Source organism: Littorina saxatilis, linkage group LG8, assembly GCF_037325665.1.
Source record: "Littorina saxatilis isolate snail1 linkage group LG8, US_GU_Lsax_2.0, whole genome shotgun sequence".
Classification (NCBI taxonomy): domain Eukaryota; kingdom Metazoa; phylum Mollusca; class Gastropoda; order Littorinimorpha; family Littorinidae; genus Littorina; species Littorina saxatilis.
Genome location: NC_090252.1, coordinates 62,862,842 through 62,884,854, shown reverse-complemented (window position 1 = coordinate 62,884,854; position 22,013 = coordinate 62,862,842). Strand labels below are relative to the sequence as shown.

The 22,013-nt window shown below is 44.6% G+C and overlaps 1 protein-coding gene across 1 annotated transcript; it reads left to right on the top strand.

Moving 5' to 3' along the window:
• The first annotated feature begins 5,065 nt into the window (after window positions 1–5,065).
• LOC138974405 (uncharacterized) lies at window positions 5,066–17,928 on the top strand. The gene is made up of 6 exons (XM_070347120.1): window positions 5,066–6,289; window positions 6,849–7,051; window positions 7,163–7,350; window positions 8,567–8,864; window positions 9,130–9,479; window positions 17,375–17,928. Exons 1-6 carry the CDS (start codon window positions 5,504–5,506, stop codon window positions 17,875–17,877), a joined length of 2,328 nt encoding a protein of 775 aa, XP_070203221.1. The 5' UTR covers window positions 5,066–5,503; the 3' UTR covers window positions 17,878–17,928.
• Window positions 17,929–22,013: the final 4,085 nt, after the last annotated feature.

The window sequence follows — 22,013 nt, the reverse complement described above, 5'->3', positions numbered from 1 at the left end:
TTTTTGGCTCACGTAAGTGTAGCCTATGCGATGATAAACTTTGTCTGTCTGTGCGTGTGCGTGCGTGCGTGTGTGATAGAAACTTTAACATTTCCGAGTCTATGGATAAAGCTCGCATAAGAAGATTACGTCTCGGTCAAAAGTGTTTGACGTGTGTGATAGAAACTATTTGAAGACGTCACATTATGACGTAAGAGGGTTAGACGTCACGCAAAGGAATTACTGAAAGTCTCGGTCATTGTTATTGTGAGCGTGTGTGTGTGTGTGTGTGTGTGTGTGTGTGTGTGTGTGTGTGTGTGTGTGTGTGTGTGTCTGTCTGTCTGTCTGTCTGTGCGTGTGTGTGTGTGTAGAGCGATTCAGACCAAACTACTGGACCGATCTTTATGAAATTTGACATGAGAGTTCCTGGGAATGATATCCCCGGACATTTTTTTCTTTTTTTCGATAAATACTTTTGATGACGTCATATCCGGCTTTTTGTAAAAGTTGAGGCGGCACTGTCACACCCTCATTTTTCAATCAAATTGATTGAAATTTTTGTAAAGCAATCTTCGACGAAGGCCGGACTTCGGTATTGCATTTCAGCTTGGTGGCTTAAAAATTAATTGATGACCTTGGTCATTAAAAATCTGAAAATTTTAATAATTTTTTTTTTATATAAAACGATCCAAATTTACGTTCATCTTATTCTACATCATTTCCTGATTCCAAAAACAATTATGATCAAAATAAAATTTCCGAAATCGATTTAAAAACAATTTCATCTTATTCCTTGTCGGTTTCTGATTCCAAAAACATATAGATATGATATGTTTGGATTAAAAACACGCTCAGAAAGTTCAAACGAAGAGAGGTACAGAAAAGCGTGCTATGCAGCACAGCGAAACCACTACCGCGCTGAACAGGCTCGTCAGTTTCACTCCGTTATGCACAAGCGGCGGACTTCGGTCATTGTGAAAAAATGCAGAGCGTTCAGTTTCATTCTGTGAGTTCCACAGCTTGACTAAATGTAGTAATTTCGCCTTATGCGACTCAGTTGTTAACTCTATGTCTCTCTCTCCGTCTCCTCTTTTTATCTCTGTCTGTCATGATCAGTTTGTCTGTGTCTCTCCTCCCTTTCTATGTCTGTCTGTCTTACCTCACCTCCTCTCTTTCTCTCTCTCTCTCTGTCTCTCTGTCTCTCTCTCTCTCTGTCTCTCTCTCTCTCTCTCTCTCTCTAATGCAGTTGATGGTCTCTGTGTCAGTGTCAGTGTGTATGTCAGTGTGTGTCTCTCTCTGGATCTGCCCATTATCATGTCATTGACCTTCAATTGGCGGGAAGTCTTTTATGGGGCCTCAAACTAAACTCTGATATCCTCGGATAAGATAAAAATTTTTTTAACTGAAATTGATCTTATCCGAGGATCGGTTAACGTGTCCCTCGGATAAGATCACGATTTTTTTTGGTCCCAAGGGGGGTCACCTTATCCGAGGAGTACTGTATGAACATTTCTACTCGCCAGTTGCATGTTTCTGCTAGCCGCATGGCGAGTAAAATACTTGTCACTTTCAGGCTTGGACTGTCAGTGACAGTGTAGTCTACCTGACTGTGAAACATGACTTATTTCAGTGACTGTGATTTCTGACTGTAACAGTGGTTTCTGACCGTGATAAATTACTTGTGTCAGTGACAGTGTAGTCTTCCTGACTGTGAAACATGACTTATTTCAGTGACTGTGATTTCTGACTGTAACAGTGGTTTCTGACTGTGAGAAATGACTTGTGTCAGTGACTGTGAATTCTGACTGTGATATATGACTTGTGTCAGTGACAGTGCATGATTTCTGACTGTGAGAAATGATTTGTGACAGTTACTGTGAGATGGTACTTTTTACGATTCTGGTCGTATGTAGGTGTCGAATAAGCTGCATGTGAAAATTTATGTTCTCTATGTTCACCATGGAAACTTTACACATTTTATGTTCTTTATGTTCACCATGGAAACTTCACACATTTCAGGTTCTCTATGTTCACCATGGAAACTTCACACATTTCAGGTTCTCTATGTTCACCATGGAAACTTCACACATTTCATGTTCTCTATTTTCACCATGGAAACTTCACACATTTCAGGTTCTCTATGTTCGCCATGGAAACTTCACACATTTTATGTTCTCTATGTTCACAATGGAAACTTCACACATTTCATGTTCCTTATGTTCACCATGGAAACTTCACACATTTCAGGTTCTCTATGTTCACCATGGAAACTTCACACATTTCAGGTTCTCTAGGTTCACCATGGAAACTTCACACATTTCAGGTTCTCTATGTTCACCATGGAAACTTCACACATTTCAAGTTCTCTATGTTCACCATGGAAACTTCACACATTTCAGGTTCTCTATGTTCACCATGGAAACTTCACACATTTCAGGTTCTCTATGTTCACCATGGAAACTTCACACATTTCAGGTTCTCTAGGTTCACCATGGAAACTTCACACATTTCAGGTTCTCTATGTTCACCATGGAAACTTCACACATTTCAGGTTCTCTATGTTCACCATGGAAACTTCACACATTTCAGGTTCTCTATGTTCACCATGGAAACTTCACACATTTCATGCTCTCTATTTTCACCATGGAAACTTCACACATTTCAGGTTCTCTATGTTCGCCATGAAAACTTCACACATTTCAGGTTCTCTATGTTCACCATGGAAACTTCACACATTTAAGGTTCTCTATGTTCACCATGGAAACTTCACACATTTCAGGTTCTCTATGTTCACCATGGAAACTTCACACATTTCAGGTTCTCTATGGTCACCATGGAAACTTCACACATTTCAGGTTCTCTATGTTCACCATGGAAACTTCACACATTTCAGGTTCTCTATGTTCACCATGGAAACTTCACACATTTCAGGTTCTCTATGGTCACCATGGAAACTTCACACATTTCAGCGCCCCGTCACGTACAGACATGAAACAAGTCTGACTGACCTTCGTCATCTATCAAGGTCACGGTGGGGTCATTTTAGGGTCAACAAGCGGAGAATGATCATGCAATTTCGAAAAAAAAAAAAATTAAAGCTAATGTTTTCACACTTCACACTCTCACTACATTTAGATAAGTCTGTTGGACTCACAATTTCAATTGTAAAAACGATTTTTAATCTTGTTTTTGTTCCTACTGTTGGTTCAAAAGAGAGCCAGCATCGTAGAAAGAACTAGAAAGGACTTGTGTCAGTCACAGTGAAGTCTATTTGACTGTGAAACTTGACTTGTGTCAGTGACAGTGCAGTCTGCCTGTCTGTGAGAAATGACTTGTGTCAGTGACAGTCTGTGAAACTTGACTTGCGTCAGTGACAGTGAAGTCTGCCTGTCTGTGAGAAATGACTTGTGTCAGTGACAGTGAAGTCTGCCTGTCTGTGAGAAATGACTTGTGTCAGTGACAGTGAAGTCTGCCTGTCTGTGAGAAATGACTTGTGTCAGTGACAGTCTGTGAAACTTGACTTGCGTCAGTGACAGTGAAGTCTGCCTGTCTGTGAGAAATGACTTGTGTCAGTGACAGTCTGTGAAACTTGACTTGCGTCAGTGACAGTGAAGTCTGCCTGTCTGTGAGAAATGACTTGTGTCAGTGACAGTCTGTGAAACTTGACTTGCGTCAGTGACAGTGAAGTCTGCCTGTCTGTGAGAAATGACTTGTGTCTGTGACAGTCTGTGAAACTTGACTTGTGTCAGTGACAGTGTAGTCAGCCTGTCTGTGAGAAATGACTTGTGTGAGTGACAGTGAAATCAGCCTGTCTGTGAGAAATGACTTGTGTCAGTGACAGTGAAGTCTGCCTGTCTGTGAGAAATGACTTATGTCAGTGACAGTCTGTAAAACTTGACTTGCGTCAGTGACAGTGAAGTCTGCCTGTCTGTGAGAAATGACATGTCAGTGACAGTCTGTGAAACTTGACTTGTGTTAGTGACAGTGAAGTCTGCCTGTCTGTGAGAAATGACTTATGTCAGTGACAGTCTGTAAAACTTGACTTGTGTCAGTGACAGTGAAGTCTGCCTGTCTGTGAGAAATGACTTGCGTCAGTGACAGTGAAGTCTGCCTGTCTGTGAGAAATGACTTGTGTCTGTGACAGTCTGTGAAACTTGACTTGTGTCAGTGACAGTGTAGTCAGCCTGTCTGTGAGAAATGACTTGTGTCAGTGACAGTGAAGTCTGCCTGTCTGTGAGGAATGACTTATGTCAGTGACAGTCTGTAAAACTTGACTTGCGTCAGTGACAGTGAAATCTGCCTGTCTGTGAGAAATGACTTATGTCAGTGACAGTCTGCGAAACTTGACTTGTGTCAGTGACAGTGAAGTCTGCCTGTCTGTGAGAAATGACTTGTGTCAGTGACAGTCTGTGAAACTTGACTTGCGTCAGTGACAGTGAAGTCTGCCTGTCTGTGAGAAATGACTTGTGTCTGTGACAGTCTGTGAAACTTGACTTGTGTCAGTGACAGTGTAGTCAGCCTGTCTGTGACATATGCGTATTGAGCCGTGTTAGCGAGCCACACCCGACCTCGGTCAGTAACACACAGCACGCCACACTCTGCATTCATGACACGTTGTGTGGTGAAAACCTGGAACATTTTGTCTGAAGGTTTACCCAATGAGCTATAGGGGAACCAGACGTGCGTAATTATGTCACTGAGCGTGATAACCAGTAAAGCAGGGCATGTGTAGAGACTGATACTCTAACCGGGTGTAAGGGATACTCTAACCGGGTGTAAGGGATACTCTAACCGGGTGTAAGGAAAAGACAAGTTGCTGATCAAAACCAGCAGAACAGGACATGTGTGAACCTGGACTGATACTCTAACCGGGTGTAAGGGAAAGACAAGTTGTAGATCATAACCAGCAGAACAGGACATTGTGAACCTGGACTGATTGTCTAACCGGGTGTAAGGGAAAGACAAGTTGTTGATCAAAACCAGCAGAACAGGACATTGTGAACCTGGACTGATACTCTAACCGGGTGTAAGGGAAAGACAAGTTGTTGATCAAAACCAGCAGAACAGGACATTGTGAACCTGGACTGATACTCTAACCGGGTGTAAGAGAAAGACAAGTTGTTGATCAAAACCAGCAGAACAGGACATTGTGAACCTGGACTGATTGTCAAACCGGGTGTAAGGGAGAGACAAGTTGTTGATCAAAACCAGCAGAACAGGACATGTGTGAACCTGGACTGATTGTCTAACCGGGTGTAAGGGAAAGACAAGTTGTTGATCAAAACTAGCAGAACAGGACATTGTGAACCTGGACTGATACTCTAACCGGGTGTAAGGAAAAGACAAGTTGCTGATCAAAACCAGCAGAACAGGACATTGTGAACCTGGACTGATACTCTAACCGGGTGTAAGGGAAAGACAAATTGTAGATCATAACCAGCAGCACAACGCGAGTAACTCTCTGTCGTTCCCAAAAGCAACAAAGCGCGCAGGTAACATTGAGTGGAGGTTTGAACCCAAGACCATGGCGGCCAGAAACTCGCAACAGGCACAGGCTGAGCCCTGGCGGCAGATCGTGACGTCACTCTACCCTGACGCTCTCACCCGAACCTACTGTGTGCCGCCGGTACAGTTCAACAGGATTCCCTACTTCAGGGGCACTGCACCCGGTACCGGTGAGCCCGTGCTTGTGTTGCCAGACTGTCCGACTGGTGGCGCCCTTGTGCACGCAGCTCCCCCGTCCCGTCGCCACTTCATCCCACCATCACAGCACAGCATGTGGACCCAGGAGTCACTGTCACAGATACATCTCGCGCCAGAAAGAGTTCAGGAGAGCGACATACGGGATGACTTTGCCCAGAACCACGTGATGCTGAACCTACAGGAGCTTGGCGACAGTCGTGACGAGGCCATGTTCATCCTGTCTCAGCTACAGTTCGGCAGCTACCTCAACCAGCCTGCCCACGCCGCGGCTGCGAAACAGCTCCCACGACCCAAAGACTTAGCACAAGATCGTCAGGGCGATTTTGACTTTCTTTTGATCCACCGCCAGCACGGCATTCTGATCGGAGAGCTCAAGTCTGTGGGGAAAAAAAAGGGTGCCTCGAACGAGACACACCCTCCGGCCGATCCTTTCCTTGCTAAGAAGGTGAAGCAAGCGGTCAAGCAGCTGGACAAGTCGGAGAGAGTGGTGAGGCACCTTGTGAGTGACATCGGACCTGGCATGACTGTCAAGAAAACTCTCTTCCTGCCTTACATCAGCAGTGCTCAGTTAGAGCGAGTCTTGGACAACGATGAACAGTTGGAACAGGTAACGAGAGAGAGAGAGAGAGAGAGAGAGAGAGAGAGAGAGAGAGAGAGAGAGAGAGAGAGAGCAAGAGAGAGGGGAGAGGAGAGAGAGAGGGAGAGGAGAGAGAGAGGAAGAAGAGAGGGGAGAGAAAGAGAGAGAGAGAGAGGGGGAGAGAGACCAAGAGAGAGAGAGAGAGCGAGAGCGGGAGAGAGAGAGAGAGAGAGAGTGAGAGGGAGAGGCAGACACACAGACAGACAAGAGAGACAGAGCTCGAGACAGAGCTAGGGAGAGAGAGAGAGAGAGAGAGAGAGAGAGAGAGAGAGAGAGAGAGAGAGAGAGAGAGAGAGAGAATAAAAATAAAGAAACAGAGATAGAGACACGGGGAGAGAGTGTGTGCTGGTCTCAGTACATGTACAATTGCTGCCTCACACACACACCCGCGAGCGTGCGCACATAGTCACAATGATGGATGTTTTGTCAGTTTCAAACAAGGAAATAATTATACAATCATGTGTCCCACACAAAGATAAAGTACACGTATTACGTACTGTACAGTACAGTATGTATGTCTCTACTGCAGGCGGTGTGTCAGAGCCTGGGTGCAGCCAACACAGCGGAGGCCGTCCAGCTGTGCTGTTGCTCTGACCAACTGTCCCAGCCTGCATCGTACTGGCACGTGACACCCGCCGTGTTATCACAGCTGAGCACCTGGTGGCAACACAGGATGGCCTGTACTGTGGACACTCGGCTCACTGATCAACTTTACCTGGACATCGTAGCCAGGTGAGAGAAGTGACATCCATGTCAGTAACGTCACAGTGCTGAAACAATTTTGGTATTCTACGTTTGAGTATTAATTATCATTTATCATTATCTGAATTATTTCTGTTACAGGTTTGTTGGTCCGGCCACCACGGTGTCTGTCCCCTGCTACAACAACGTACGTGTGGAGGTGCGGACTGCAGGCCAGGCGGTGGCGGAACTGGGGCGGAGGCTGGCACTTCTGGTTCTGACCCTGCAACAGCTGGGCCTCATGAACCGAGACCCACCACTGGTCTGCATTACGGGAGCGCCAGGAACAGGTGACAAGCTCAAAGCCTCTTTCGCTGGATTGATTGTTTCCTGTTTTGTTTGTTTCATGTTGTTTGCCTCGCTGTCGATGTTGGACTGTTCTCTAACAGATGTAGCTCTAGTTTCTGGTGCTGGCAACGCTAAATTCAGCTCTGTAGCCTTCTACTACAATTATCAAGGCAAGGCTTTGATTTCAGGCCGGGAAAAGAGCAATGGTTAATGGTAAACAAAGTAACCACTGAAACAAGATTGCGAATGTTGCATTGAAAAATATTGCACAATATCTACCCCACAAATATTTTATTGTATAAAATAGGCATTTCCGTGAGTAATTGCTGTACTTACTGTGAGAACGAAATTGATTATATTGAACATTTTTTTTACTTTTGCCCGAAAATTATGTCCATTTGGAAAATTAATGCGTTGAGGATAAAGTGAATTGTAAATATAATATGATTATTAAAATTACCGTAAAGGAAGTTTTTTTGGGCGTACTTGAAAATTCACAAAGTTCCAAGGCACTAATAAGTTATGTGAATTATTTGATTGTGATAGCCAAAATGTGTGTTGGTATTTATAGATATGGCTCCCCTCTGGATATTGTATGCATTTTTGAGAGGGAATTGTTATATAGAAAAGTTGTTTAAAATACATTTAGATATAGTAATGTTAATGTTATAGTAAAAATATTACTTTAAAAAAAAGTTTAAAAAAAAAAAAAAAATAAAAAATCAAAAGAATGTTCTTGGCAGTTATATCCATTTTGTTATGCTTATTGCTATGTTCCTGATGCTGTGTTTCGCGTGTAACTGGTGAAACGGACTCAATGTAACAGAGCCTTCCTTTCACATTGTTTTGTAATACATGTATATTGTTTAAGTCATATTTTATGTGTGAACAGGTAAGACAGTTCTGGTACTGCAGGGGTTGGGGTGGCTGATCGCGGGCCTACATCTTCCCTATCACCAGGGTCACGACGTGCAAGTCGTCTCTACATGTAACACTGCCTTGTTTTTACATTGTTTTGCACAACATTAACCTTGATATATTTTCTGTTCCAACAGGTAAGACAGTTCTGGTACTGCAGGGGTTGGGGTGGCTGATCGCGGGCCTACATCTTCCCTATCACCAGGGTCACGATGTGCACGTCGTCTCTACATGTAACACTGCCTTGTTTTCACATTGCCCTGCAATACATTAACCTTAATATTGTTTGTGTTCCAACAGGTAAGACGGTGGTGCTGGTGCTACAAGGCGTGCGGTGGCTGCGACGGGGGCACGATGTGCACCTCCTGTCAACATCGTTTGACACCCGGGCCGTCAGCACATCCATCAAACAACAGCTGGAGATGTCGCTGAGCGCGGGCCCGACGCCTTCCCTGACACCAGGCAGCGTGTCGTTCCACCGGCACAATTTCTTGGACAGGGAGGAGGATGTCGAGCAGGCCGTCACCGACCTCGTGGCGGCGTGCATGAAAAACGGCCACCTGCACGTCTTGGTTGATGAGGCGGTCTTCATCAGCAGGTTTGTGTTCATACGTGTGTGTGTGTGTGTGTGAGAGAGAGAGAGAGAGAGAGAGAGAGAGAGAGAGACAGACAGACAGACAGACAGACAGACAGACAGACAGAGATCAGGTGACGGCATTCATAAAGTTGCAGCAGAGACATTGTCTCTGGTTGCAGATAACGTATAACTATTATCAGCTTACCATGTCTCACTCTCATCTTTAACATGTCTCTTGTGAGTGAGACACACATCTCTAACAACATGTATCCATTCTGTGTCACAGCCAGAAGCGTGGTCCCCGCGTGACACGCCTTGTAACACGCCTAGCGCAGCGAGTACCACATCTGTACCTGTGGTGTGCCGGTACTAATAACTGCGACATACCCCCAGCACTGCAGACACAGGTGTTCACTGTCCCCCTCCGCTCGGCGCCCGCCGTCCTTCGTGAAATACGGCCCGTGATTCACAGGTTTAAAGTCCACGACTACACCGACAGCGGCGTGCCTGCCCCTGGGGACGGGCTGAGCGTGATACGGCTGAGTCACCATGGCAACGCTCACACAGGTCGGTGGCCGGTGGACTGCGCACAGTGTGGTCAGGATATCGCTGCCGAGCTGCGCCGTCTGGGTGTGGGTAAGTTGTGAAGCTGATGATGATGATGTGCGAGGTGGTGGTGATAATGATGATGATGATGATGATGATGGAGATGGCGATGATGATGATGATTGGGGTAGGTTTGAGTGAAGGGTAAACCTTCCCGTTCCCTAATGGTGCCCCCCCCTCCCCCGTCCCCATCAGAATAATCGCTCACTTCAAAAGAACTACATTTTCAATCAAATCAAATGTCAGTCTGCCGGGGGGGAAAAAAATGTACGTAATTTTTATTGACGTCAAATACAGAATTACGTCATGTCGTCTAGGTTTTGCTGTCTGTGCTTGTCGAAAATCATAAACAAATGTAAGCTTATTTTATGACGCAAGTGCGTTTGCATGCTTGCGAGTGTGTGTGTTTGCGTGCGTGTGTGTGTGGGGGGGGGGGGGGGAAGTGGTGTGTGTGCGTGTTTGAGAAAATACACGGATATGTTGGGTCTTGAAATGCACCGAATGTTTGCTTGCATACATAAATATGTTCCAACGGTCTTTTCCCTGCAGGGAGCAGCGCCACCAACTGTCCCTCCCGGCTGAGCTACCGCGACGTGTTCGTCTTGACCAGAAGCGCCGATCTACAGAATGACGTCACGGATGGGGCAGGGCAGGTGACGTCACCAGCTAGCGGCGTGGTGCAGGGACTGAAGGATGCAGGTGTACCGGTGAGTGTGTTGGGGGAACAAGACTTCCTACACAACAGGGCGAGGTGGGAGCGAGCTGTGCAGGACGTGGCGGTGGCGGCAACGGACACAGTGACAGTAGCGAGGTATGACTATGTGCCAGGCCTGGAGCGGCGCGTGGTGGCCGTGTTACAGGGCAGACATCACTATGATGATGATGCAGGGATGACTGATGAGGTGACTGATCGTCATGACATGCTGTATGCAATATCACGCTGCACCACACAGCTCATCATGGTCCGCACGCCTCCTGTCACCACCACCACCCCGCCATCCCTTATAACAACCACTACCCCCACCACCACAACCACCCACACCACAACCTAATACAACAACCACTACCACCGCTGTTATGCGGATTTTTCTTTCCTAAGACTAAAATCCCATATTTTGATTACAATTACGATTCAGCTATCGGTTGATATTGTCCAAGGCAATTTAGGACAGAATCAACAGCATGAATTATAATTTTCTTTTAATGGCTCCTCGACCTTACACAAAGTTGGCTCAGGTCATGCATTATACATCTTAGATTCAGTTCTTCACTTCACAACAATATAATTATGGTTATTGTTCATTGATTTTGAAATCAATATCATTCTCCGGAAACGTGGCTCATTGTCACACAATCCCAAATGACGACGATAAAAGTTCTTTAGTTACTTGGAGGTGATGAAACAAATATAACGTGTACTTCCTTTAAAGGCATATGTACTCGATGACTATACACGCTAATTGCTTTACCAACAGCCGGAGACATGCTAAATTAAGTTCCCTGCAAAATATTGTGGTCTAGGACCCCTTCAATGTTGAGATATGTTAATTTTCATTTTGATCTGGATCGTCCTATTTATAGATTTGCCAACAGAGGTAGCGTTGACGCAAGGGAAATAACTCCGCGTCTTTGTTTACATCCAAAGTTTTTGAGACTCTAAAACAAGCTGTAATGCATGTATATGGTCCGCGCATGGCGACATATCGTCATTACATGGTCTTATGGTGCGTTTGACATCGATTATGGGCAAACTACACTTTGTAAACACGGGAGCGCGTACATATGCCTTTAATGACGACGATGGATCCATTTACAGTGGATGATCACAGTCTGCAGAATTGAATCTCGACATCGATGATGAACCATGTTTACAGGAACCATGACGACGATGAACTTGATGACGACGATGACGTAAATGACGCTTCTAAAACGCAGCTCTGTCGGTGATGTCTTGCTTGCTCGTCTTCCCGTGTACGAACCTGCGATCAAACGTAGCAGCTGTTAAATATCAGACATTCCCTAAATGACAATTTTATCAATATTCATTCTACTAATTCTACGACAAAACTAAGTGAAGAAAGAACACATCTACACGCATTCTCTGCGACAAATGAATATGATATCATCTGGTTCGTTCTCGATCGGAATCCACGACTAACTAACAAACTAGTTACCCTCCAAGACGGCGAAACGGGATCCCCTCTGGGTTAACGGCTTCCTTCTCTGCAGCGTTAGTAACGTCTGGTTAATTGCGAGAATCTGGAGCTCTCCGACTTGCCTGGTCTGTTGATCTCAACGGCCTGTTCTTCTACTTCCGGCGTTTCTGTATCTACGTAGTTGCTTAGCGATGCACAAACACTCGGTTGCATAAACAATTCGTCGCTAAGAACTACAAGTTGAAATAATTTAATCAGACACAACATTTTCTTTTCCTTCGAAGTCTGTAATAAAGAAAGAATTGTGGCTTGAAAGAAATGACGTACATCTTTCTGACGTAGATAGTCTCGGTAATCTCGGACCCGCGTGACGTGATTATCTATTAGTCTCGGCACTCGCGTGTTCTAATGAGCTAAAAGAATCAATCCTTTACAACCGCCATCACCACAACGACCACTAATACCACCAGCGACGACGACGACCACCACCTCCGCCAAAAAGAGGAGAGACAGTAAGTGTGTCTTGTGACATGCCGCCATCAACACCATCGTCACCACCTCTACCATGAGCTTCAGCACCACCACCTCCACCACCACCTCCACAACCTCGATCACCACCACCACCACCTCGATCACCACCACGACGACCACCACCACCACAACAACACCACCACCACCACAACAACAACCGAACAATAACAACAACACCACCAACAACAACCACCACCACCACCACCACCACCACCACCAGAACAATCCAAAACACATCGGGTTATTCCTGGTTTTCACTGACTGTAATCACTTGGAGATTGCCAGAGCAAAACTTCGTCAGTTCTATGACGCAAAACAAGAATCGACGTCATCGTGCTTGTGTTTTACGTCATTCAGATCTTGACCTTGGGATTGCGCTTCGAAACTGCTTTCCCTGTTGGAACCTTTTTATGTCAAATGCGTACATTCTTGTCGATATTGTTACCTTTGGGCTCATAAATGAAGTCAATGGTCGTGTTTTCCTAAAGTGACTTTTGTCAGCACAGAATTTACTGTGCTTTGATCATTGACTGAGAAGAATCTTCCGATGACACTAGTTCATTTCACTACGCGACTGCAGATCTGCAAGACTTATGGCAGGGGAAATAAGCTTAACTGAAGACGAATAAGCGGAGTAACTGTTCTTCAACGGATTGCTCTTAAGTAGTCTTCGGTCGTGTGAAAGTCACATCTATTTCGACTGTGTGCATCGATCCGTGTAGTGAAATGTTGATCTTTGATGATTTGGCAACATAACTTCGCCACAAGTGCTTCGAGTGTATCTTTTGAAAACATCTTTTAACAAGACTGTGTTTCGACAGCCAAGACGGGGAGGATCCTCGATAGCTCACAGGGTATATAATGTTTTCCGTCGTTTTTTAAAGAATCCTTTCAAATTTACTATTCCAAAAGTACCCTATGACACGACTCGAGTGGCAAAGAACATTCTCTGCAATTCCTGTCTCAGTCCGTGCAGCCGTTTCGGGTCCTATCGTCATCATACAAACATACACACAGACACACAAAAACCAGCTTTAAAAGTTAGATTATGTAAGAACCATGTGAACAAGTGATTTTGTCTTATGTACATCAGATACTACAGTATTTCTGCTTGATGAAAAGCTATATTTCAAAAACAAAACTAGAGATTTGAATTTTGACCACTTTTCCTCCTTTCTGTCACCAGTACTGAAGAACAACTCCCTGGAAACATGTCGTTTACAATTTACAAATGTTTACTGCCTGCTTGAAAAGTCGATAGCAAATCTTGGCATTTCTCAAAAAGCACCAACAAAAACAAAAACGATTATTTTTGAATAAAAATGTTTTTGCTCTTCTATCTGCCTTAGGTATTATGTGTGTGTGTGTGTGTGTGTGTGTGTGTGTGTGTGTGTGTGTGTGTGTGTGTGTGTGTGTGTGTTTTCACGTGCGCGCAAATTATCGTCGTCGCTGTTGTTGCGGTAAACGATACTGACAGAACAATGACGTCTTAGTTGAATGCACAACGCGATATGTATGACGTTGTTTTTTGTCAAGTTTTACTTTATCGTCATCGTACCAGAACGTTCTAGTTTTGTTGGAGGACGGTTTGTTTTGTGCACGCTGTGTGTGTTGTCTAATTCCATCCAAAATGTGTCAACTGAAGGAAAGGCATCCAGCTGACTCGGAGAAAAGTTTGTTCATTTAGTCTCCATGAAATTTAATTTTCTAAAATAAGAATGTTCTTGGCAGTTATATCCATTTTGTTATGCTCATTGCTATGTTCCTGATGCTGTGTTTTGCGTGTAACTGGCAAAACGGACTCAATGTAACAGAGACTTCCTTTCACTCTTTGTACTTTTTCTTTTAATAGATGATTGTCATTTGTTTTACCTCATGTCTGCCCTGCGTGTGATGGTGTGATCGTGACTGCTGTAGTGTGGGCGTGTGTGTGTTGGTGTGTATGTCAGTGAATGTGTGGGCGTGTGTGTGTGTGTGTCAGTGTGTGTGTGGGTGTGTGTGTGTGCGTGATTTTACCAACACTACGCTAAATTCCTTGTGCTTTAAATGTTTTTTTAATGTCACTTGGCTCAATAAATACTGTATTCTGTATTCTGTATTCTGTATTGTTTTGTAATACATGTATATTGTTTAAGTCATATGTTATGTGTGAACAGGTAAGACAGTTCTGGTACTGCAGGGGTTGGGGTGGCTGATCGTGGGCCTACATCTTCGCTATCACCAGTGTCACGATGTGCAAGTCGTCTCTACGTGTAACACTGCCTTGTTTTTACATTGTTTTGCACAACATTAACCTTGATATACTATCTGATCCAACAGGTAAGACAGTGCTGGTACTGCAGGGGTTGAGGTGGCTGATCGCGGGCCTACATCTTCCCTATCACCAGGGTCACGATGTGCAAGTTGTCTCTACATGTAACACTGCCTTGTTTTCACATTGCCCTGCAATATATTAACCTTACTATTGTTTGTGTTCCAACAGGTAAGACAGTTGTGCTGGTGCTGCAAGGCTTGCGGTGGCTGCGACAGGGGCACGATGTGCACGTCCTGTCAACAGACTACGACACCCGGGCCGTCAGCACATCCATCAAACAACAGCTGGGGATGTCACTGAGCGCGGGCCCGACGCCTTCCCTGACACCAGGCAGCGTGTCGTACCACCAATATGACTTCTACAACAGGGAGGAGGATGTCGATAAGGCCGTCACCGACCTCGTGGCGTGCATGAAAAACGGCCACCTGCACGTCTTGGTTGATGAGGCGGTCTTTGACAGCAGGTTTGTGTTCATACGTGTGTGTGCGCGCGTGTGTGTGTGTGTGTGTGAGAGAGAGAGAGAGAGAGAGAGAGATAGAGAGAGAGAGAGAGAGAGAGAGAGAGAGAGAGAGAGAGAAGGAGAGAGAGAGAAGGAGAGAGAGAGACAGAGAGAGAGACAGAGAAAGAGAGAGGGAGACAGACAGAGAGAGAGAGAGACAGAGACAGGAGAGAGAGAGAGAGAAAGAGAGAGAGAGAGAGAGAGGAGAGAGAGAGAGAGAGAGAGAGAGAGAGATCACGTGACGGCATTCATAAAGTTGCAGATAACTTATAACTATTATCAGCTTACCATGTCTCACTCTCATCTCTAACACCATGTCTCTTGTGAGTGACACACATCTCTAACAACATGTCTCATGTGAGTGACACACATCTCTAACACCATGTCTCATGTGAGTGTGACACACATCTCTAACACCATGTCTCATGTGAGTGTGACACACATCTCTAACACCATGTCTCATGTGAGTGAGACACACATCTCTAACAGCATGTCTCATGTGAGTGTGACACACATCTCTAACACCATGTCTCATGTGAGTGAGACACACATCTCTAACACCATGTCTCATGTGAGTGAGACACACATCTCTAACAACATGTCTCATGTGAGTGTGACACATATCTCTAACAACATGTTTCATGTGGGTGAGACACACATCTCTAACACCATGTCTCATGTGAGTGAGACACACATCTCTAACACCATGTCTCATGTGAGTGAGGCACACATCTCTAACAACATGTCTCATGTGAGTGTGACACATATCTCTAACAACATGTTTCATGTGAGTGTGACACACATCTCTAACACCATGTCTCATGTGAGTGCATGTGACACACATCTCTAACACCATGTCTCATGTGAGTGTGACACACATCTCTAACGCCATGTCTCATGTGAGTGTGACACACATCTCTAACGCCATGTCTCATGTGAGTGTGACACACATCTCAAACACCATGTCTCATGTGAGTGTGACACACATCTTTAACACCATGTCTCGTGTGAGAGTGAAACACATCTCTAACACCATATCTCATGTGAGTGTGACACACATCTCTAACAACATGTCTCATGTGAGTGTGACACATATATATATCTAACACCATGTCTCATGTGAGTGTGACACACATCTCTAACAACATGTCTCATGTGAGTGAGACACACACCTCTTGCAACATGTCTCATGTGAGTGAGACACACACCTCTTGCAACATGTCTCATGTGAGTGAGACACACACCTCTTGCAACATGTCTCATGTGAGTGAGACACATATATTTAACAACATGTCTCATGTGAGTGAGACACACATCTCTAACACCATGTCTCATGTGGGTGAGACACACATCTCTAACACCATGTCTCATGTGAGTGAGACACACATCTCTGACACCATGTCTCCATTCTGTGTCACAGCCTGAAGCATGGTCCCCGTCACACACAGCTTGTAACACGCCTAGCGCAGCAAGTACCACACTTGTACCTGTGGTGTGCCTCTGTTTATAACACCGACATACCCCCAGCACTGCAGACACAGGTGTTCACTGTCCCCCTCCGCTCGGCGCCCGCCGTCCTGCGTGAAATACAACCCGTGATTCACAGGTATCCTGTCCACGACTACAGCGACAGCGGCGTGCCTGCCCCTGGGGACGGGCTGAGCGTGATACGGCTGAGTCACCATGGCAACGCTCACACAGGTCGGTGGCCGTTGGACTGCGCACAGTGTGGTCAGGATATCGCTGCCGTGCTGCGCCGTCTGGGTGTGGGTAAGTTGTGTAGCTGGGGATGATGATGATGCTGCTGATGATTTGTAGGTGGTGGTTATGGTGGTGGTGGGGGTGGTGGTGATGATGATGATGGTGATGATGATGGTGATGATGATGATGATGATGGTGATGATGATGGTGATGATGATGGTGATGATGATGATGGTGATGATGATGATGATGGTGATGATGATGATGATGATGATGGTGATGATGATGACGGTTGGCGTAGGTTTGAGTGAAGGATAAACCTTCCAGTTCCCTACCAATGGTGGCCCCCCTCCCCCGCCCCTATCAGAATAATCGCTCACTTCAAAAGAACTATATTTCAATGAAATCAAATGTCAGTCTGCCGGGGGGGGGGGGGGGGGGGGGGCGAATGTACGTAATTTTTATTGACGTCAAATACAGAATTACGTCATGTCGTCTTGGTTTTGCTGTCTGTGCTTGTCAAAAATGTAAAACAAATGTAAGCTTATTTTATAACGCAAGTGCGTTTGCATGCTTGCGAGTCACGGTGTGCGTGATTGCGTGTGTGTGTGGGGGGGGGAGTGGTGTGTGTTTGAGAAAACAAATACACAGATATGTTGTGTCTTGAAATGCACCGAATGTTTGCTTGCATACATAAATATGTTCCAACGGTTTTTCCCTGCAGGGAGCAGCGCCGCCAACTGTCCCTCCCGGCTGAGCTACCGCGACGTGTTCGTCCTGACCAGAAGCGACGATCTACAGGATGACGTCACGGATGAGGCAGGGCGGGTGACGTCACCAGCTAGCGGCGTGGTGCAGGGACTGAAGGATGCAGGTGTACCGGTGAGTGTGTTGGGGTATCAAGACTGGCTACACAACAGGGCGAGGTGGGAGCGAGCTGTGCAGGACGTGGCGGTGGCGGCAACGGACACAGTGACAGTAGCGTGGTATAGCTGGGTGACAGGCCTGGAGCGGCGCGTGGTGGCCGTGTTACAGGACAGAGATCAGGATGATGATGATGTAGGGATGACTGATGAGTGGATTGATCGTCAAGACAGGCTGAATGCAGTATCACGCTGCACCACACAGCTCATCACGGTCCGCACGCCTCCTGTCACCACCACCACCACGCCATCCCTTACAACAACCACTACCCCCACCACCACAACCACCCACACCACAACCTAATACAACAACCACTACCCCCACCACCACAACCACCCCACGCCACAACCTAATACAACAACCACTACCACCGCCATCACCACAACGACCACCAATACCACCAGCGTCGACGACCACCACCACCGGCAAGAGGAGGAGAGACAGGAAGTGTGTCTTGTCGTGACATGCCGCCATCAACACCATCGTCACCACCTCTACCATGAGCTTCACCACCACCTCCTCCACCACCTCGATCACCACCACGACGACCACCACCACCACCTCAATCACCACGGCACCACGACCACAACCACCACAACACCACCACCACCACCACAACAACAACAACAACAACACCACCACCACAACAACAACAACAACACCACCACCACCACAACACAGTGTACAGTAAGTCACCATCTTGAATTTTCCTCCATCCAGAAGGGAGATAACTGCAATTTAATCTAACATGTAACAAAAGACAACCTCAAAACAAATCAAACCAAAAAATCTTGAACAAAACACACACAAACAAATAAAAAAAGAAAGGCGCACAGCTGGCAGGTTGATCTTTGTGATAACCCTAAAACACGTAGACTGCTGACGTTCCAAAATCGAGGATAAAAAAACAAGAAATGTTAGTTATTGGAATGTTTAATTGTTGATAAAACAAGTCATTCACTTGTTTTGTTTTGTCAAAAATGTAGGCTAACGTGTTGTTTTGTGTCGATCTTTGTGGTATATTTTACTCAGGGATGATGCTTGGTGGTGGCAGTTTGTACAAGTCCAACACTTTGGAACACACTTTTTGCAACCAGTTGTGAACACGCATGGTAAACATCTAATAGTGTTTACCATGTGTTGGACTTTTCCTGTAGAACTATATAGTGTTTACCAGGTGTTGGACTTTTCCTGTAGAATTATATAGTGTTTATTACGTGTTGGACTTTTCCTGTAGAACTATATAGTGATTACCAAGTGTTGGACTTTTCCTGTAGAACTATATAGTGATTACCATGTGTTCGACTTTTCCTGTAGAACTATATAGTGATTACCAAGTGTTGGACTTTTCCTGTAGAACTATATAGTGATTACCAAGTGTTGGACTTTTCCTGTAGAACTATATAGTGATTACCAAGTGTTGGACTTTTCCTGTAGAACTATATAATGTTTACCATGTGTTGGACTTTTCCTGTAGAACTATACAGTGTTTACCATGTGTTGGACTTTTCCTGTAGAACTATATAGTGATTACCAAGTGTTGGACTTTTCCTGTAGAACTATATAGTGTTTACCATGTGTTGGACTTTTCCTGTAGAACTATATAGTGTTTACCATGTGTTGGACTTTTCCTGTAGAACTATATAGTGTTTACCATGTGTTGGACTTTTCCTGTAGAACTATATAGTGTTTACCATGTGTTGGACTTTTCCTGTAGAACTATATAGTGTTTACCATGTGTTGGACTTTTCCTGTAGAACTATATAGTGTTTACCATGTGTTGGACTTTTCCTGTAGAACTATATATAGTAGTTCGCATAAAAACACACGAAAGTTTGAATTGTTGATGGCGCGAAGCAAGAAAGCGGCTGTTAATTAAACAAAAACTACGCAAATCCAAAGCTTCAAATTGTGCACAGCATCTCTTCATTCACTTTTTCACGCCAAACTAACAAGAATTAGGACATTTCAGTTGCACATCAGGTTGTTACTGTGAAATACAATTGTCACCCTCTTCAGCTCCACTTTTTCGCACGAAGTCAATTACAAAATCCGCAAACGGTTTAAACAAAATGTTATTCATAATACATGACACGAAACAATGAACAGTATTCAACGAGAACACGAACTCAAGCAAAAAAGCCTACACCACGTGACCAAAACAATACAATATCAGCTAATCATTTAATATACAGATAGATTTATAACGTATTTGATTAGCTGTGTGTAATAAATTACAAAATCAAAAGCTATTCCTGATCACTTATTTTACACGGATGCTGACATGTCGACAAAAATCAATACATGGCGAAAGGAAGTAAGGGAAGTAACTGCCTGAAAGTGCCCGACCCGGAAAATAGTCAGTTACTTCCCCTATCCAGCTTCGCCTGCTGACTTGACCAGGTCAAATGGTGACCCACTTCTAGCGTATGTTTGAGCGAACGAGGAAAAAGAAGCATACACAATACACACACTTTAAACAAAAGCGTTCCACTTTTCAACACTTTCTGTAACAAGTTTTGAACTCTTTTAGTATAAACTTGGCCAACAAATTTCAAACCCAAAGTAAAGCATTAATCCCCGTGTCATGTTATTAAAACTGTATATGTCAGTTAAGGCCGTTCACTTAACCTTCAGGATCACCTTTTGGATTAAATATTTCTTTTACAGGGATCACGTGACCGCCGCTCAAGTAAGGTCTCAAAATCAACCAGACAAAAACCGTGAAGAGCCGAATGAAAAATCGACACAAAAATCACAATAGGCAAAACTTTGCAACTTTGACATACGAGAAGAAAGTCAAACCAATTATCTACCCTGAACATATTGTTTTGGTTTGCTACCTTGCGTATTTCGCGTGCAATGCTATTCCTACAGGATGCAGGTTTCGATCGCAAGAGCGGCGACAAAAACGGGACTTTTTGCGTAATTTTTTATGTGTATCATGTCAAAAAGCGCTACATTTTAGCAATGACTTGATGGATTGCTTTGAAAATTTCAGAATATTTTACCAACATACTAGATGCGAAATACGAAACTGATGAATCAAATTCCAAAGTCAACATTCTCGCTTTGTATCACGATTATGCTTCACTAGAACTTTCAACGCATTACCACGATTCTTCTTGTTTGTAAAGTTTAGTTCCATGAACTTGGGACACTGATACTGAATGCTGCCACACAAGGCGTGTTTCTCCTTCAACGTTGTCCAATTTATATCCGGTAACTATCGATAACTGCTATTTTTACACCCCCGGTATAGGGGTGTGTATAGGATTCGCTTGATGTGTTTGTTTGTTTGGGTGTGTGTTTGTGTTCGCATATAGATCTCAAGAATGAACGGACCGATCGTCACCAAACTTGGTGAACAGGTTCTATACATTCCTGGGACCAGTCAAACACACGGTTAGGGAGTTATTGGTGGATTAAGATTCTACAAGGACTTATAGAGGCACATATTAATGGTCAAAGGGAAATAACCTTCTCAGTTGGTGGCAGTGAGAATGGTTATTTCCCTTTGACCAACGGGGGTGTTTTTCCTACCTCGGAGGATTTTCTTGTTTGTTAAAGCGAGTAAGTAACACACTCTCACTGCTGGTTAATGTTTACATTTAGTCAAGTTTAAGCTAAATGTATTCCGGTAGCATCATAATCAAGACGAGTGTGGTGGTTGTGGTGGCGGTGGTGGTGTGTGTGTGTGTGTGTGTGGGTATGTGTGTGTGTATGTGTGAATGGGTCTGTGTGTGTGTAGCCGGTGTGTGTGTGTATGTGTGTGTATGTGTTAGTGTGTGCGTGTGTGTCCGTGCGTGTGTGTGTGTGTGTGTGTGTGTGTAGCCGGTGTGTGTTTGTGTGTGTGTGTGTGTGTGTAGCCGGTGTGTGTGTGTGTGTGTGTATATGTAGCCGGTGTGTGTGTGTGTGTGTGTGTGTGTGTGTGTGTGTGTGTTCCGGCAGACTGGGAATTTAGACGAGGGTATGTGTGCGTACGTGCGTACGTGTGTGTGGATGTGTGTGTGCGTATATGTGTGTGTGTGTGTGTGTGTGTATGTGTACGTATGTGTGTGTGTGTGTGCGTGTGTGTGCGTAGGTCGTGTGTGTGTGTGTGTGTGTATGTGTTTGTGTATGTGTGTGTGTGTGTGTCTGTGTTTGTGTGGCTTAACAATGTATTCATGAGTTTGCTCATTAAAGTTGTCATTAAAATCGAATTTTTGCAAACAGATTTAAATTGATTGCATCGTAAATCTTCATCACATTCTGAATCTAAAAATATATGCATATGTCATGTTTACTCTTAAAATGTGATCACAATTAATGAAAATAGAATAATGAGTACAACGATGAAAAATTCGATCCAAAAATGATTTCATCTCATTTTTTATCATTTCCTGATTTTAAAAACATATGCATATAATATGTGTGCGCGATTTCCGTCTTGCGGGGAT

Bases quoted from the DNA above. Each gene is read 5' to 3' on its own strand.
- LOC138974405 (XM_070347120.1), top strand. From the start codon at position 5,504: ATGGCGGCCAGAAACTCGCAACAGGCACAGGCTGAGCCCTGGCGGCAG. The intron at 6,290-6,848 runs GTAACGAGAGAG...TCTCTACTGCAG, and splicing joins ACGATGAACAGTTGGAACAG to GCGGTGTGTCAGAGCCTGGG. The intron at 8,865-9,129 runs GTTTGTGTTCAT...TCTGTGTCACAG, and splicing joins GAGGCGGTCTTCATCAGCAG to CCAGAAGCGTGGTCCCCGCG.